The sequence below is a fragment of the Pogona vitticeps genome, chromosome 1, assembly GCF_051106095.1.
Source record: "Pogona vitticeps strain Pit_001003342236 chromosome 1, PviZW2.1, whole genome shotgun sequence".
NCBI classification, from domain to species: domain Eukaryota; kingdom Metazoa; phylum Chordata; class Lepidosauria; order Squamata; family Agamidae; genus Pogona; species Pogona vitticeps.
The window spans coordinates 317,255,808-317,273,822 of NC_135783.1; the positions used below are offsets into that span (position 1 = coordinate 317,255,808).

The following is an 18,015-nucleotide window of genomic DNA, read 5'->3' on the forward strand; positions in this document are numbered from 1 at the left end:
GCTCATTGAAGCCCATGGAGGAAAACTGTGTGTAAAAACACATATGCTGTGGTCTTCTAAAGGGGGTCTGTGTACAGAGACGGTAGCTGTCTGGGTTGCCCCAGGTGAGCTACTTATGAGGAAATCAGGTATCCTGCAATTGGTATATGTATTAATTGCCCTGGCGCAAGATCTAGTGTGCTGTGCACAAGAACATCACATACTCTGCCTTTGGAAAGGGGCACATCTTGTGTCCTTTGCTGAAATTTGAAGTGGTTTCCCCTGTCAATAAAGTTTTCAAAACGACATTTCTTGAGATCTTTACCTTGACATTAACAGGATGTTCTCATTGTATGAATTATTTGCCATTTTTCTATCTTTTTCTGTCCAGCTTGCAAGTTCTTCGATGTGTGTGCATATGTATCTTGCTCTTTATATTGTGATAACGTTGGTACAGAAGAGCATCTAATAGGAGGCACTTGGACAGTGCATTGTGGAGCTGTACCGTGTACTTTTTGAAAAAGAATTTCAAAGATACTTGAAGTAATAAACTGCCGAGGGAAAAATCAAAACCATACAAATATTATAGCTGCCAAAGGAAAAGATCTTGCCAGTGTAAAATGTAAAGCAAAAAGTGTGGCAAATACTGGAAAAATCAGAACCCTGCATATTAAACAAAAAATGAAACAGGATTTTTACCCATTAAATCTATAATGTGTGTTAACTATTTCTAACAAAGTTAACTACTTTACTGGGGAGAATGTTCCCCTGGACGTTGCAGCATTTTTAGCAATCACACTTTTTAATGAACAGGTTGAATCTTATATTTAGACATTGCTGTCCTTCTTTGCAGTGAAGTTTTTCCGTTGTGTTAAGCCGTCCACAGCATATGCTTCTATAGCTTGTTAGAACACAGCTTATGTTTGAGAAGAAGTTAAGAGGAGGAAAGAGTGCAAGGGAGCAGATGGAGGAATAATACAGGAAAGAAATGGGAAACATTTCACCAAAATGGATGCCCACCTGTAGTTATTGCATGCATTAAAGAGGCATAGGCTTGAGGATCTACTATAATGCAAGCTAATAGGATTCTACCTGGGACCTCTGTTCAAGTTTCGTTCTTGTTGTTTGGCGCTACTGATTTGCCAGGCATCTTTAGATGAGGCACGGAATACTGTATGAAACCAAAAATTGAGAATAATAGCAAATTCCAATAAGGACGAATTAAGGTTAATTTGCCCTGACAAAGATGGTATGATTGGCACTGACTATACAGTAATTTCTTTTCAGCTTCAAATCGAAACATTCCCATATGCCAAATAATTTCAGTTTTTCAGTTTTGAACCATCAATCATCGCAATTTTTGCTGCTTCCAAAGTGTTTCTGCCACTAAATATTTAGTTTTATATTTCCTATTTCGTACTTTTTGCACTGTGATCCATGTAGATGACAAGCAGCGTGCAAGTTATAAAAACAAAAACAAACTACTTTCAAATTAAAGGTGCTTGATAGAAATGTTTGTATTGCTGTACATTTTCCATTCTTTTATTTAAAGTTATACTTTAGGTTTGGGTATTTATGTATGTTTTCCCTCTCTTTAGAATTGCCATGAATTGGACTGGAGAATTGATCACCCAGCCAGCTCTTTTTAGTGGCCACTAGAGGCTGCTGTTCCTTCTTAGTGTTAGAGGTTACCTCTTGGTGATGTTTCATTATATGCCAGATGTGTAAAAGATAGAAAATATAGTTGCTGTAACTTAACATGGAAGAAGAGAAAACTAGAGAAATGCATGTATGAGAAGAATATAGACTGATAAATTTTAGAATGAGCGCAAATAAAAACTTTTTCAGAGATGTTGACGGGAAGCTGCAAAAATGTTGGTAGAATGGAGCACTATTACAATATGTCTCATGAAGCTGATAAACTGAGCAGGATAGGAGGTTAGAAGGATTAGTTGAAGTATTTTGTTATTGGATATACAAAATAATACTCTAATTTCTAAAGTATTTCATTGTACTCATAGCTGAGCTTCTCTTCCTCAAAATGAAGACTTACCAAACAGTCGTTAAGAAACAAGTGTTAAGAACAAAATACATCTGAGGGCCTGTACCAATGAGACTCCCCTTTCCCTCCCTCCAGGCTCCCCCACTGCCTAAAGACTCAGCTTCCCAGAACAGTTTTGAGGGGCACACAGAGGCTAGTAGGAGAAAAACTGTACTTTCCGTTTCCTCTTGGTTCTGCTGGTCCACCAGTAGAGTCCAATATTGGATATTGCCTGATGCAATTAATATCTTGTTTATTTTAAAAAAGAAATAAAGCCTTTTATCGCTATAATATTGAACTTTTACCACAATGCACACAATGATTTTTTAAAAACTAGTGCCAACTTCTCATTAAAGGTATGTTTGCTGTTTCCAATACAACAATACAACATTAAATATACACAAAGATGGTAGCTCATATCTGAATTGTCATTATTGCACTAGCACAAATTTTGTTGTACTAACAAAAACAAATTTATAGACGTAGTCTAAGGAAGAGATCTAGCATAGTTTTTCATTCTGCAGCTGGTTGTAGTATCAATAGTAGGGGTGTGATATCTCACTCACACCATGGCTAAATCCAGTGCAACCAAACTTTTCTCACTCAACTAGATCAGAGTGGATATAGGTACTAATATCTAGGGATGGATTTTCATAGTGATCTTCATAGTGTTCGGAACAGGGGGGCTGAGGTTAGATTTCAGCTCACTTACGAAATCACATGTGATGATCTCTTAAGAAGGAGCAAGAACTTGCCTTAAAGGATTGGTTTGAGGATGATGAAATTATAAAGTATTTAGGTGTGAAATATGCTTTTGAAATGTGAACACTTGATTAGTCTTTTACGGACTATTTGTGAATACCCCTAATATAAGGAGCAATGTTCTGTAAACAACCTGTATTCAAAGCCTTCTTTTCATTTGTATACCACCCAATTTACAATGTCTTCAGAGCAGTTAATAACAAAAGTTGAGAACTGTAAAATCAGGCAGTAAACTGAATGATCAACAATTTACACACTAGGGGAGCATGAAGTGCATGTGTTGGTTTATAATAGGCTAAAAAAAAAACCAATCTCCACCATGAACCTCTGAATCCCAGGGATAGACAACCAATACAGGTGTGGTAATGGATGCACCAGTTCTTCCATTTTACCTCATATTTTGATGGGCTTTCATTAGAGATGGGGTATTTGTATACAAATATCCGCATCACTAGCTTTCATTCTGATATGTAGGAAATAGAGAAATGTGAGGATTTTTGAGCTTCCCAAATTGTCTCAAAATCTGCCTGTTTTGTCATTTGGATTTTTGCTGTTTGGGGACTTTTTCCTTGCTAAAATATTTGTGGTGATCAACACAGACTCCAGCTGTTTTTCCCATGTGGTGATTTTTTTTTGGTGCTATAATATGATCTTCAGCAGTAGTTAATCACCTATTTCTATGTCTTCAATACTTTGAAAATTCATTACAATTGGCTTTACAAATGCAATCAATATGTTCTGTCCCATTTCATACTGATCCTTCTCCCACAACCATCTACATCGCCCATATACGACTTCATGCCTCTATAAGGCACTCCATATTTCTGAGGAAGTTGATTGTTATCCTCAAAAGCTTGCAATGAAATAAATCAGTTCTTCTTAAATGCTCCACAAGACTGTCACTTAAAAGCAGTTGTGTTTGCAGATGGGACTTTATACTATTCCACTTCCTGCATCCTATGGGCTCCCTCCAAATCTTTTCTGGTGAGCTGGGAAAGACTCTGGAGATGTCCAGAGAGTTTTCCAGCAAACCAGGACAAATTTGGGGCCAATACCAAATGTGGAAGCATGAAGGAGAGCGCCCCTTGCTTGATTCCACCTGCAAAGATTTTTCCATCCAATGGTATTGTTGGCCAAATTTTAACCTTCATTAATTAGGGCAATAATTTTAAGACTGTTAACATAGTGAACAATGCTTTCCTATGATATAGTTTTAAAGAATAACATAAATTAATAGCCCTTGGTGGCCTTCAGTAGTTATTACTGGACATTCACAGATTAAAAAATGGTGGAGTCAAGATGATTAATTCAAAAAGAGGAGAAAATAGGCAGTCTAAAGTCCTCCTCGTTGTAAAGAAATCCTTTACAGGAGAACATGGATTTTTTCAGGTTATTAGTGGTCATAATTTGAATGTGTAAAATTTCTTCAGGGGCAGGAAACAGGTACAACCAATGCATATTAAATTGCAGAATCTGATACCACAAGTTACAGTGGGAGCCACCAAAATAGATAGCTTTGTTTAATTTACCTTGTTTAAGAAATATACTTATCCTAAAGATATTACATATTTATTATCCATTATATTATACAAAATATAATGGATAGCTTTAAAAGGAGGTAAGATAGTTTAATAGATGGGCAAAGGTATTGATGGCTGCTATTCATGCCAGCTATATATTCTTTCCATAATCAGAGGCAGCATGCCAAAAAGTACCAGTTACAGAGGAACATGCACAAGAGGAATCTGCTTCACTTATGTCCTGCCTGTGACTTTTCACAGAAAAGACTTCGGTGTCATCGGTTAGGTTTCTTCTTATGTTCTTAACTGTGGGTGTGTGGAATTTTCCCAAGGGAGGGAACATAAGTAGCTACAGGGTGTTCTGTTGTGTAGGCCAGTGATATGAGGTAATTAAATGCTGCCTCCAGTAAAGCTTACAAGCCACCTTAAAACTCTTTGCTAGTTGAATCTATACGTGCAGTAGGGCAGTTTGTTCCAAATAAAGGCAGCCAGACAGTTTTAGTTAATATTTGTTGTTTTATTAAAGTCCTTGGCTGTTGGCCATGTTGCAATTGAGAAAAGATATTGTCTAATTTAGAGGTCCGATAATTACTACTCTTTATAACAGGCATTGCTATCAAGCAAATAACAAACCATAATTTAAAAGCTATTTTCCCCTCCCACTGTATAAAAACATTTTCTCAGCTGTGAGACCATGATCTTCAAGTGAACACTGGAACTTTGAAAGCTAAGGAAGGTGCAGCTGTAAAATATGCACCAGAACAGGCGTAATGCAAGATTTGAGATTCTTTTTCTAATTTGGAGATCCTTGCAATTACTGAGGATTTTTAAAATTATACAGTTGCTGCTGACTTATATTGTTTAATAAATATACTTATCCTAAAGATATTATGCAAATATTATCCATTATATTATACAAGATGTATTACTTTTAAATATTTCTAAGTGACATTGGGAAGGTTCTAAGTGTTGCTACACACAAACAACAGTTTGGTCTGTGCGTGGAAAAGGAAACAAACCAAACCCAATCAGAAAATAGAGATCTGTTAGCATTAGTGAATTCCTCTTAACTTTTTTACTTTTTCTCATCAGTGAAGAGAAATATCTACCATTTCTTTTAAGCTTACTTTGGTGACTTTTTTTATGCCATTTATTTTTCTTTCTTACATGTCATCCATTAAAGATTAGCTGTGGAAGGTTGGAGCATGGAGAGATTATGAATGCCAGAACAACTCCTCTGGAATAATAATCAGTTTTTGATATTTAATGCTGTTTGACTTTTGCAGACACATTTCTTATTAACCTTTGATACAAAGAGAAATCCAGGTTCCTGATATCTCATGGAGATGATGAATTTGAGATCCTCTTCCAATTAAACTGAAATAAGGCCAATATTGGGCTTTAGACAAAAGATCTCAACAGTTCCCAACCCTTGTGTTTATAAATCTAAATATGTGTGACATTCTATTTTTAAAAGTATGCAACGGATGTAGTTTTACTAATAATTCCATCCTAAAATTATTCTTTCTATATAGGGTATGTACTTAGCCTTAGTTTTGTTGTAAGATTGTTATATTATGCCAATACATTTTCTAAACCTTTTGATAAATGCAAAGACCTTTAAGACACTCTAGGTGCTGCGTAGTTCCACAGAATTGATTGGGGTTTCGTCATGGATTTCAGTGAGAGGTGAATTGCCCTTAAAGTTACTGAACTTCTGGCAGTGGTGTTTGAAATGAAGATTTGTGTCTCAAAAACTCTGGTAGTGGGCCATGAAGAGAAGTGTTCTTTCTGTTTTTCCTGTAAACACTTATTCTTGGGGCAAAGCCTTTTTAAAATTTGCTTTGTGGAAATATGTGAACTACATTTCACAAATGCTGAAAAGAAAAATGTTCTCTCTCTCTCTCTCTCTCTCTCTCTCTCTCTCTCTCTCTCTCTCTCTCTCTATCTATCTATCTATCTGTCTGTCTGTCTCAGTAATATGGGCTGCAATCCTCTTCCCACTTTCATGGGAATAAGCATGACTAAACTCAGTCTGAGTTAACTCCTGAGTAGCCATGTATAAGATTGTGCTGTTAATATACATTACTTGTTCGTCTGGTTTTGTTATGTGTGAATAATTCAGACTAGCATACCAGCCAAACAATTGCATATATATTTGTTTGTAAGAAATACTTCAGTTGGTACAAAGTATCCCAGTATCTTCTTTCAAAAACTTTGAACATGATGCAATTTTTTTGAAGGTCACAATTTAGTTTAGTGAAGGGTAATGTTTTTAAGTCTACGCATTTTTATCAGAATTTATAATTCTGATGAATTACACTCTTTGTTGGCTTTTATTCCTAATGAATTTGGATTCTTTGACAGAACTGGTACATTTGCAGCACCAGAAATTTAAAAGTGCTGCTAAGCACCTCGGACTAAATACATACAACAAACACAAGGTAACAAAGGTGTCAGCATATACTATCTGTGTTTGCTCACACTGCTTTATCTTACAAAGTCACATTTATATGTAAATGACTTTTAGGCTGTAGTGCCTAGTATTGACTTGTTAAAACTGTCCTACTTGTTTTATTCATGCATCCCTATAATAATTCTACATTTTAGTTATCCTAAGAGTGTCAGAAGAAGATTGCTATTATTATTATTATTATTATTATTATTATTATTATTATTATTATTATTATTATTATTATTAGTAGTAGTAGTAGTAGTAGTAGTAGTAGTAGTAGTAGTAGTAGTAGTAGTAGTAGTAGTAGTAGTAGTAGTAGTAGTAGTAGTAGTATTTTAAAAGTATAGTTTCTTGGGACCACTGACGTATCTTTTTACAGAGCTTCAGTCTGGGCTTTACAATCATTCCCAGGATTATTAGCAAAATGTGTGTACAAGCAGATAAGTTGTATGTGCAGATAATGTGTACACATATGAGTAGAGTTAAGATCCAAGACACTCTCGGTTGGGACAGGTGCTAAAGTCAGGGTACGGCAGTTAGTGAGAAGGTTATTCTCAGGATAATCCATCTCTCACACAATACCTTCCTTGCTCCTTTTTTTCAAAATCCTTCACAGAAAATTTGTTTAGCAAGGCATAGTTGTGAGTAGATTCTCCATAAAATGAAGTAAGGGGTGGAAATCACTCCATGAAGCCACCAGTTTCAGGTATGTCAAATTCAGAAGATGGCTTTACAAGGAGGAGACTTTCGCTTAACCCCCTCCCCTCCCCATGTCAATTAGACAACAAAAATTAGAAAATGTCATTGTTCTTCGTTTTCCACTCCCATTACATATTAACTTTGTGTAGGTCTGCCATGAAAATATTTATTGGATTTGGAAATCTTTGTTTTACTGGAGATATTCTAGTGCAGAGTTGTTTTGTTTTGTTTTTATCCTTCATATTAGACCTTTTTGGGAAAAAGACAACTGTGCATAGTCCTTAGAAGTCCTGTGATCATTCCTTCACCAGCTCTGTGGAAAATCCTAGGTCACACAGAGTTCAACAACCCATAATCCTGAATACTAAATCCAAAATCAGAACTCCTTGCAACATGCTCCTTGTTATTGCAGCAGATTTCTTTTTCTTCTTTCCTTTCCTTTCTCTTTTTTTTACTTACTAAAATAACTAAGAAGCTATTGCAACCCCGACAAGTTGGAAAAATTAGAAAGTATGCACTTTGAAAATGAAGGATAGGAACACGTGTAGACTAAATTGGTATTTAAGAACCTATATTTGTTTTAGCTTAAATTTGCTAAAGCTGGGGTATATAGGGTTTTTTCTTTTCTTTTCTTTCTTTTTTTCAGTTTTAGGGAGAAATGTAATGGTGCAGAATATTGGTACAATATTTGCAGCAAGGTATTTTTTCAGTATTGCACATCAGCCTTGTGCCTAATAACTATATTTTACTTATAAGTTTGATCTGTTGTCATAAGAATTTCAAGTTGTTTTTATTTCACTACATACCAGCCAGGATTTGCAGCAGATTTTTTCTGGAAAAAAATCCTAACTATTCCTTCGTTCTTTCATTTACTATTCAGTTTTTGTATTTACACAGATGACCCCTAAGAAATCAGCAAACATACATGCATGCCCTCTCTTTTCTTCTCATCCACCTCCCTTCCAAGAGTCTGTTGTTTGGCGAATCATGAACCAGTATTTATACTAGAATAATTTCTAACACCTTTTCTTGCTACTACTGTATTTTAAAGGTAATGTAGAAGTGTGGCCGAAAGGTTTGCCAACAGAATCAGGTTTAACTAAGAAAATATGTACACTGCTTTGACTTGGTAAACTCACGCTCCGAATGGTTCAGCTTCTTCATATTTGCTTTATCCCATATTAGAAAACAATTAGCTTACTAAACAAATTTGAGTATTTAGGGGGAAAGATCTACTTTGAGTCTCTCTCATTTGACTAAGAATTACAGGATATTTGATAAGCTTGTTTAAAAATGGACATATCCAAATATTATCGTAAACACCCAATGATTTGTTTTACCTGCAATATAAGTATTTTACTTAGTTGGCTTACATAGTAGCTAATAATATTTGTTAATGTAATTTAACTGCTGTGAACCTTTACTGAACAAATATTGAAATTTATACAAGTCAAAGAATGAGGATCTCTAATGACTTTTGTAAAGACTTCCGTTTAATAGTTAAAGAGAAAAGTTTATATGACATAGCCAATGTAATTAACAGTAGATTTTACATTTAATAAAAAGAAAGAAGTATATGTATTTGCTTTATTCATTCCTGCATAATTTGCATTACAGTTATGGGTATTTAATGAGCAAATTCCAGCTAAAATGCTATGTTGATTTTCTAAGTGAACTTTGAAATAGCTATGTACCTTACAAAAACTGTCTGTTTACAATTATTATCTATCGTAAAACTACAAGTGTGTTAGACTTGATGGGTTTAGTACAATTACCTTTCCGCAACGGGGGAGGATTTTTATAGTCTAGATGCTGGGTTGGGCACTTTTTATGACAGATACATCATTCAAATGCTTACAGACTAGTCTTCTACCAAATCACTGCAACATGTGTTTTAATAAAGGAAAAAATACATGTTGTTTCTGTCATTTCTGAAACAAAATGTGGGGAGTATTGATTCAGTTGTCTGGTTTGTAGGAGTTATAGGGACGCTTGACCCTCATTGAAATCAATGGGCTTAAGTGCTTAACTTGTCTGATAACTTTAGCCTGTCTTCCCATCCCCCCTCTGCATATCACAGCACTCTGATGTTGAATATGCTCATTTAATTCAATAAGTTTTATATTTCAATTAAAATATTGTCTTAAAAATACTTAAACAGAATAGGTTGGGTTGAAACGCTGTTGCCAAGATAAACGTAGGAGTTCCAGGAAATACCAAAGGTGACTCTGGAGCAAGAGTCCTGGAAGTCCTTGCCAACAGTCCCACTAAAGTCAAATAGATTACCCAGAAATCTTGTTTTTTGTGATAGCAGTAACTCTCTCTCTCTCTCTCTCTCTCTCTCTCTCTCTCTCTCTTTCTCACTCTGAATCCTTTGTTTGCCAGAGTTGTACATAGTACTTATTAAGAGATCATGGTTTCCACTGAACTATAGGAAGATAATGTCAGAGCTACCCCAGATATTCTGCTGCTCAGGGCAGAGAAGTGCTGCCACCACTTATCCAGACACTCCACACAAGACCAGTGGAATTATTTTGGCACAAGGATGCAAATTCCTCTCAATTATATCTCACCATCTTTAGCAGCAAAACAATAATAAATGAAATAATGTATTGCTATTTCAAGGCAGCCAGAATTTGTTGGCTGATGTTGTTCCACCCTATCTGACGTTATGGCCATCCCTGCCTGTTATTTTTTGAGAACAGATTCACATGTGCAAGAAGGAGCACCACTGAACCTATTAATTTTTTCCTATCACTGAGAAATCAGTCAGATTTCTCAATATTGATGTCTACACTTCAATCTGAGGATTGTATCTCTGTAGATTAGAGCCAGCACTGGATTTTTTTTTATTTTTTTGGACTGTGACTCCCAGAATCTTCCTGCCAGCAAAAAAATAGAGGCCCAGCTGGCTGGGACATTCTGGGACGTAGTCCGAAAGGCCATTTTCTCAGGTTCTGCTCACAGTCACTCTGGGAGATAATTATCATTGCTGTGCCCCATCACTGTACCTTAGAAGAGATACTGGACTAACTCAGATATTGGACTGCTTGGGAACTATAGGGCAAGAAAATAATACTTTGAATGTTCCATTCCCTAATATTATCTGACAAACCATATCTCTAAAACTAGAGGCTGTGGTTGGCCAAACTGTGACTTACCTGCTTCCAACGTAATAAATCACAGGTGGGCTCTCTCATTAGGACTGAGTTATTCCATTCACAGTAGTCTCTAGAATCCACTGGAGGATTTTGCAGACAGATGTAGGAGAAGTTGATATTTGCCAATCTCCTTTTTCTCCTGGGTCCCCCTCCCCTTTATCATTCAAACCTCTAGAGCATATATTTAGAGACAATGAAAGAGCTGCAGAAAAATGAGAGAATCAGTCCCGGAGAGCCCCCTCTTCTATGAACAGCGCTCCGCTGACAGAACCATGGACCCATGCCAGTGGTTTTCCATAGTTCTGGAAGCTAGAGTAGCGGGAATCTTCTATTTTTCTTGCATAAATCTAACCTTTGTGTCATTTTTGCAATAATGACCGAACTATGGTGTGGGAATATTGCTGTTGAGTAGCAAGTTATCTTCATGCAACCCTCAGCAACCCATTTGATGTCACAGTGATACTCATTTCTTATGTTCCCACAAACAGACAATGTACTGGAACAGAGATAGAAACCAGGATGCAGTGCTATCACATCATACATCTTTTACTAGACATTTCCAGACAGTAGTAAGTAGGGATGCAGCTGGGAAATAATAATCTGTAATGAATAGAGTCTCAGATGAGACTTGGCTTAAAATCCCTTTTGTGCCGTGGAAACTCACTGGGGGAATGACAAGAGCAAACCACTCCTTGGATGTCTCACCTACTTGGAAACCTTGACCAGTGTCACTGTAAGTCAGAAGCTACTTGACAGCTCATAACAAGAGGGATGCAGCTATCTATGAATACAAGTGGCCAGGAACATCAAAAGCAGGATGCTGTTGTGCTCATGTCCTGCCGTGCCCTTCCCATATGCATCAGTTTAGGCCACAAGAGATGAATGGGGTAGGTCTCTGGCTTTTCTTAAATGTTTAGATGGTAGGTTAACATCTAATGTTGGCATCTAGCAGAGGTGCAGCATCTGCTTAAAGAAAATTGTAGTGCATCACTGGATGCAATAATCCCTCAGATACAGCTCAAGAACCTCTCTGGATTATATCCAGGATGAGGACAATCAATTTGAAATTTTTTAATGTAGTCAAGATTAACCTGGCTACCCTTATGGAAATGGTTGTAAAGCAGGGTGCCATATTTAGCTGTATGACTGGAAATCCATTGATTTGGAAAGTTAGAAGTTTGCCTTGAAGAACAGGAATAATATCTTTCATCTTGATCTACCAATTGAACATAAAATCTTTTATTATACTCTCTACCATGTTCACATGTTAAAACCACTTGCTACATTACAGCTCTAGTAGAAGAAATCCATTCTGCACAACGGGAACGTGATGATGCCATCATGGCTAGACTGAAGCTGGCCAATGAAGAGAGAGATGATGCATGGAAACGAATGAAGCTATTGGAACAGTCTTCTGAAACGTATGTCCCTATTCCATGCTATATGTTAAACATATTATTCTATGTTCAAGTGTCCTACATTTTAGAGAAGACACCACGCTGCATCACACACTCCTTCCTACACACCAGTATTTCTCATCTAGCAAATGCTTCGCCCTTTCCTCTGTAGCCTCTGCAAATCTTGTCAGCCTTAGGACCAAGGTTCACTGATTTACTAAAGCTCTGTTCAGCTCAGCTCATGGTCCAAGTGAGTTGGAGGGGTACAAGACCTGGGTGAGATGATGTGTCTGTTCAGATCATGAGCTGGCTGTGCTATAGCCTCATGTTCTCTTTAAAATCCTTAAATTCTCTTAGGCCTCATTAATGTTGTGTATCTCTTCTTGGGTGCAAGATTATAATCTGCATCTGGGAGTGCAAGGGTATCCAGGAGGAGGAAATGCACTGTGGTTACTTAGAAACAACATTATACAGTATTCAATGAGTGAATGAAATGTCTGCCAAAGGTCCTTTGTGCATGGAGAAAAGAACAATCCATGTAGAGCAGTGGTCCCCAACCTTGGGCCTCCAGATGTTCTTGGACTTCAACTCCCAGAAATCCTGGCCAGCAGAGGTGGTGGAGAAGGCTTCTGGGAGCTGTAGTACAAGAACATCTGGAGGCCCAGGGTTGGGGACCCCTGATGTAGAGGAGTGACCCATTGCTTCTTTCAGTACTTGAATTCTGTGGTTACAATGAATTCTGTATATGAAATATGGAGGAAATTTTCGTTTCTGCTATATTGGGTAACAAGATTGTTAAGGGAGTTATTGGCTTTATTTGTTGCAGTTTTTACTATTGATTTGCTGACAACTTTGTTCCTGAGACAGAAAGCAAGGTGAATGACTGCAGATAGATGTGGGTGAGGAGTGAGGAACCAGTATTGATTTTATTCAGAAATAAATCAGTGAAGTGTGACATTTCATAGAGGGATCCAGAGTTCGAACTACAAGGTTGTTGGTCAGAAACTTCTCAATATATAAAATCAGTCAAGTGTTTTGAGGCCAGTAGATACTTTCAATTGGGGGGGAAAACAATTCTTGTTATTAAGAGGTACTATTGAAATATTGTACACCCTCCTTTGTCTTCTGAAATATTTATTTTGCAACTAAAAGTAGGATCATTTCTCTGTATATAATAAGTATTAGTGTGCTAACAAAATTGGGGATTCTATGTACAAAAAAGTACATCAGGCGTGGGAAGCTGTACCTCTTCAGATGTTCAACTGAAGAGGTACATTCTTCACATTTGCCATGCTGTTTGGGGCTGGCGGAATTTGGAATTCTATAATACCTGAAGGTCCGCCAGTTCTCTGTATCATTGACTATTGCTGTGCAATTCACTGCGTGTAGTTGTAAGCACACACTTTATATGGATTCCTCCTGTCTTATTTTTTGCTAAGCTAGGTACAGTTGCACACCAAGTATAAAAAGGGTAATCTTCCATTGGCCTGAAAAATATTAATTTTTGAGTTACAGCTACTACTTTAGAAGAGATTATATCTGGGAGTTGTAGTCCAGACACACATACACCAGTTGTTTCCTGTCTGTGTATTCGGTGCTATCCAAGCAAGCGCCACCTACTGTTACCTCAGTGAGCAGGCTTGCCTCAACCACTCACATATCCTACAATGATTTACCATGCAAAAACACTATTGTCCATACTGTGTTTGGTGACACCGGCCTGAGGTATACAGTACTCATAGTGAACCATGGACACTTTGTGATACCTTTTTCCATATTAAATCATCTCACAGCATTGAATAATATTTCAGTATTCATGCATATTGATTTTTTTAAAAAGTTTTTTTTACGAAAGCTTTTTATCTGTATGCATACTGCATTAGACAGTAAATTCAGAGCATTGTGCAAGACTGAATCTAGAAATTGGTCTAAACAACAGATTGCTGATATCTGTATTTTTAATCTAAAAAACCCCTGCAGTTTAAGGCTTTTATGGCATAATTCCTGGACCTCTCTTGCTATAACTAGATGAGATTCAAAGTGTTGTACTGGGATCTAATCCATGTGCATTATGGCTTCTCGGGAGCCTGCTTGACTATAGCCTCTTACAGTCTCTGAAAAACAGCTCCAGAAAATAAGAAATCTCTTTCCCCAGAGCATTTTCAGATTCTAATGAGAAAAGCTGCAGCTGTAAAGGAAAAATTAAGAAAGTTATGTCGATTTCTTTGGACCCATGGATCAAGCTTGAGAGGTGCCATTTAATCTCATGATTGGAAACAGGTCCTGACTGTCATTTATAAGTAGAATGTGACCTTTCGAAACTTTATTATGCATAGAGCCGGCCTTGAAAATGATTGCAAAGGAGTAAGAATAATACATAAAGAGGCTGTACGTTTTAATATTGTACATATAAAAGTTTTTATTAGTGTTTCTGTATAATGTCTTCCCTATCCCTTTATTCCATTACTTGCTACTGTTACTGAACCACGTAACTGCGAAATGTGTCTGCACGCAGTTTTTCAGAATCATTTTCACAGAATTGTAAACTTGCTGGCAGCCATTTTCTATAAAAGCAGGGAAGATACTGCACAAATCGATGAATAGGGACCACAAAGGGCTTTCTTTTACATGTACCTTTCACCGGAGTCTAACGTTTTAGAATAAACTTGTAAAAAAATTTCCTGACCTTCTGTTGAGAAATACAAAACGTCACATATTTGGTAAGCCAACCTCAACCCATTTCCCATATACCTAAGACTGCAGTCCTACACAAACTTACTTGAAAATAAAGATTCCATTAAAGACTGTAAGACTTGACTTCCCGGCAAATATGTTTTGGATTGGAAAACCAATGTTTTTTATTTTATTTTTAGGGGCCACCGAAACAAAATTAAAATACATAATTTCTTCTGGAAGTTGTAGGTCCAGAAATAAATAAATAAGTCAGAAGAGCATCTGTACTCCTGCCGCAAGGGAACTTTCTTCATCTAAGCACATATGAACAATTGATCCTTGTAGTCATATATAGCAGTAAACATTAATAACTTAACATTCTGAAGTCGGTACTGAAGATATGGTGCATTATTGAAAGATGGAATCGAGCAGGTGGCACTTTAATATGTTCAGTGTCATGGTTGACTCTAAAGACTAGTCGAATGAAATTACTTGAGGGTTCTAAAGATTTAAAAAGCGAACTCATTTTGCTGCACTAAGGAAATGCTACTGATCAGGCTTTCTGTGTCCCTTTTTTCCTAGGCTAGAAAATATTAACCCTGAAGAAAATGACATGGTAAGCCATTCTCTGAGGAGATTTCTTGATGTCAGTCTTCTATCTTAGAGGCTTAAGTTCAATTGAGTGGGTTTCAGGAACTAAGATGTGGGAAAAAAGAAGAATTGACACACTAATAATGTACATCTTTGCTGCAGTATGAAAATTCAATAACTTCACTCAGTCAATTTACAATTCGCATGTGCCTATTAATTAAAACCCTATATTAAATAAAATATATTAAAACTTCTTGTCTGACTAACATAGAATGCTGTTGGTAGACATTACAGGAATTACTGAACAGAATAAACAATGCAGACACCGGGTTAGCGATACGGAGGACTGGTGCTGTAATTGTCGATCGAATATACAGGACCCAGGAACGGAAAAAGAAAATAACAGCTGAAGAAATGAATGCAGTGATAGAAGAACGAGATGCTGCATTGGCTCAAGTAAGTCTGTATTATTTTATAAAAGATTTGTTGGCGGATATCCATCTACCCCCTTCTCTTCACTGCTGGAGAAATGAATGACTCCCTTGTTTAAGATTTAGCTTTTTAAGAAAACTTTCTTATGCACAAATCATTCTTGTAAATTCTTGCAGGAAAGTAGCAATATTATATTAAAGGGCTCATTCATATTTCCAAGCCACCTCAGTATGATCTTGTATGATAAATCTTATATTTACTAGGGCAAAATACTTCATGTATACCATATAAAAAAGAAATTGAGATTTCCAGTTAAGATTAAAATCCAATATGCCCTTGTAAAATTCGATATGGGAAGTTTGAAGGAATAACTGAAATATAACACAAACGTAAAGTATTGGCAGCTGGAACAAGACTAGGATACATCAAAAATAACATATGAAAACAGGCTCTGAGAAAAACAAGTGAATTGTGAGCTTTGAGCTGTAAGTCTAATGCCTTCTTTCTGGCTTACTTCTAAGAAGACATGTTGAAGATGGCACTGTAAGAATTTACAGGATATTGTCACTAAAATGGGAGTCAACAAAGTAAAAGCATTTCAATCACCTGCTGGCTATTTTACTGAAGAAGTGAGCTTCCTGTCTTTGATTGGCTTGGTTCCAGTGTGGTATGGTACAGCTAAGGCTCCATATCATTTCCAGAAAGAGATAGAATCATAGAAAAGTGAAGTTGGAAGGGGCCTACTAGGCCATAAAGTCCAACCCCCTGCTTGATGGAGGAATACAATCAAAGTGTATCTGGCAGGTGATTATCTCAGTTTTTCTTGATTGTCTCCAGTGTTGGAAAACTCACCAACTCCTGAGGTAACTGGTTCCATTGCCGTACTGCTCTAACAGTTAGGACGTTTTTCCTGATATTCAACCAAAATCTGGCTTCCTTTAACTTGAGCCCATTGTTGTCTGTCCTGCACTCTGGGATGATCTGCCTCTCCTCTGTATGACAACCTTTCAACTATTGGAAAAGTGCTATCATATCACCCCTCAGTCTTCTTTTCTCAAGGCTAAACACGCCCAATTATTTCAGCCTTTCCTCATGAGGCTTGGTTTCCAGCCCCATGATCATACTTGACACCCTCCTCTGAACTTGTTCCAATTTGTTAGCATCCTTCTTGAAGTGTGTTGTCCAGGACACTACCCAAAGTGAGGCCTAATCAGTGCTGAATAGAGGAGGACTAGCACCTCACGGGATTTGGAAACTATACTTCTGTTAATGCAGCCTAAAATGCATTAACATTTAGCTTTCATATTTAGCTTGTGATCTACAACAATTCCAAGATCCTTCTCACTTGTAGTTTTGCTGAGCCAGGTATCCCCCATCTTGTAGCTGTGCAATTGTTCTTTTTTTCCCGAGGTGCATTACTTTGCACTTATCCCTGTTGAATTTCATTCTGTTGCTTTCAGCCCAGTGCTCCATCCTATCAAGGTGATTTTGAATTTTGTTTCTGTCTTCTAGGGTATTAGCTATTTGGCCCAATTTGGTATCTCCAAATTGGACAGGCATTCCCTGCAATCCCTCGTCCAAGTCATTAATAAAAATATTGAAGAGCACCAGGTCCAGGACTGAGCCTTGGGGTACCCCACTATTTACCTCCTCCCAGTTAAAGAAGGACCCATTAATCTTCACCTTCTGCGTGCAATTCTGTAGCCAATTGTGTAACCACCTGACACTTGATCTATGCAGCCTACACCTAGTTAGCTTGCTAATCAGGATATCATGGGGCACTTTGTCAAAAGTTTTGCTGAAATTCAGATATACTACGTCTACAGCATTCCCTCTGTCTATCAGGAGGTTACCTGATCAAAAAACAAGATCAAATTAGTTTGGCAGGATTTGTTCTTGACAAACCCATGTTGGCTTCTAGTTATTGCTGCATTGTTTCTAGGTGCTTGCACAATGAGAGCTTTACGATCTCTTCCGGAATTTTGCCTGGGATTGATGTCAGGCTGACTGGCCTGCAGTTTCCAGGTTCCTCTTTTTTGCCCTTTTTGGAAATAGGTACAACATTGGCCCTCCTCCAGTCCTCTGGCACCTCGCCCGTTTCCCATGATTTCAAGAAAATAATGGATAGCGGTTCTGAGAGTTCTTAAGCCAGTTCCTTCAATACTCTCAGATGCAGTTCATCCGGCCCCGGAGATCTGAATTCATTCAAGGTGGTAAGGTAATCCTTGACTATTTGTTTATCTATCTCCAGCTGCAACCCTGTCCCCTCCCCCACTTGCACTTCCAATTTGTTTGGAAGTTCATA

General features: G+C 37.4%; 1 protein-coding gene across 8 annotated transcripts in view; it reads left to right on the plus strand.

The window, feature by feature from the left end:
* The window catches only part of MIPOL1 (mirror-image polydactyly 1), a 233,386-nt gene that overhangs the window by 66,249 nt on the left and 149,122 nt on the right, over positions 1-18,015 (plus strand). For all 8 annotated transcript variants that reach the window (XM_072986393.2, XM_072986392.2, XM_078392515.1 and 5 more), the window contains 3 exons: positions 11,909-12,038; positions 15,270-15,303; positions 15,564-15,734. In XM_072986393.2, coding sequence (XP_072842494.2) covers positions 11,909-12,038; positions 15,270-15,303; positions 15,564-15,734 — 335 coding nt within the window. The remainder of the gene's footprint in view (positions 1-11,908; positions 12,039-15,269; positions 15,304-15,563; positions 15,735-18,015) is intronic.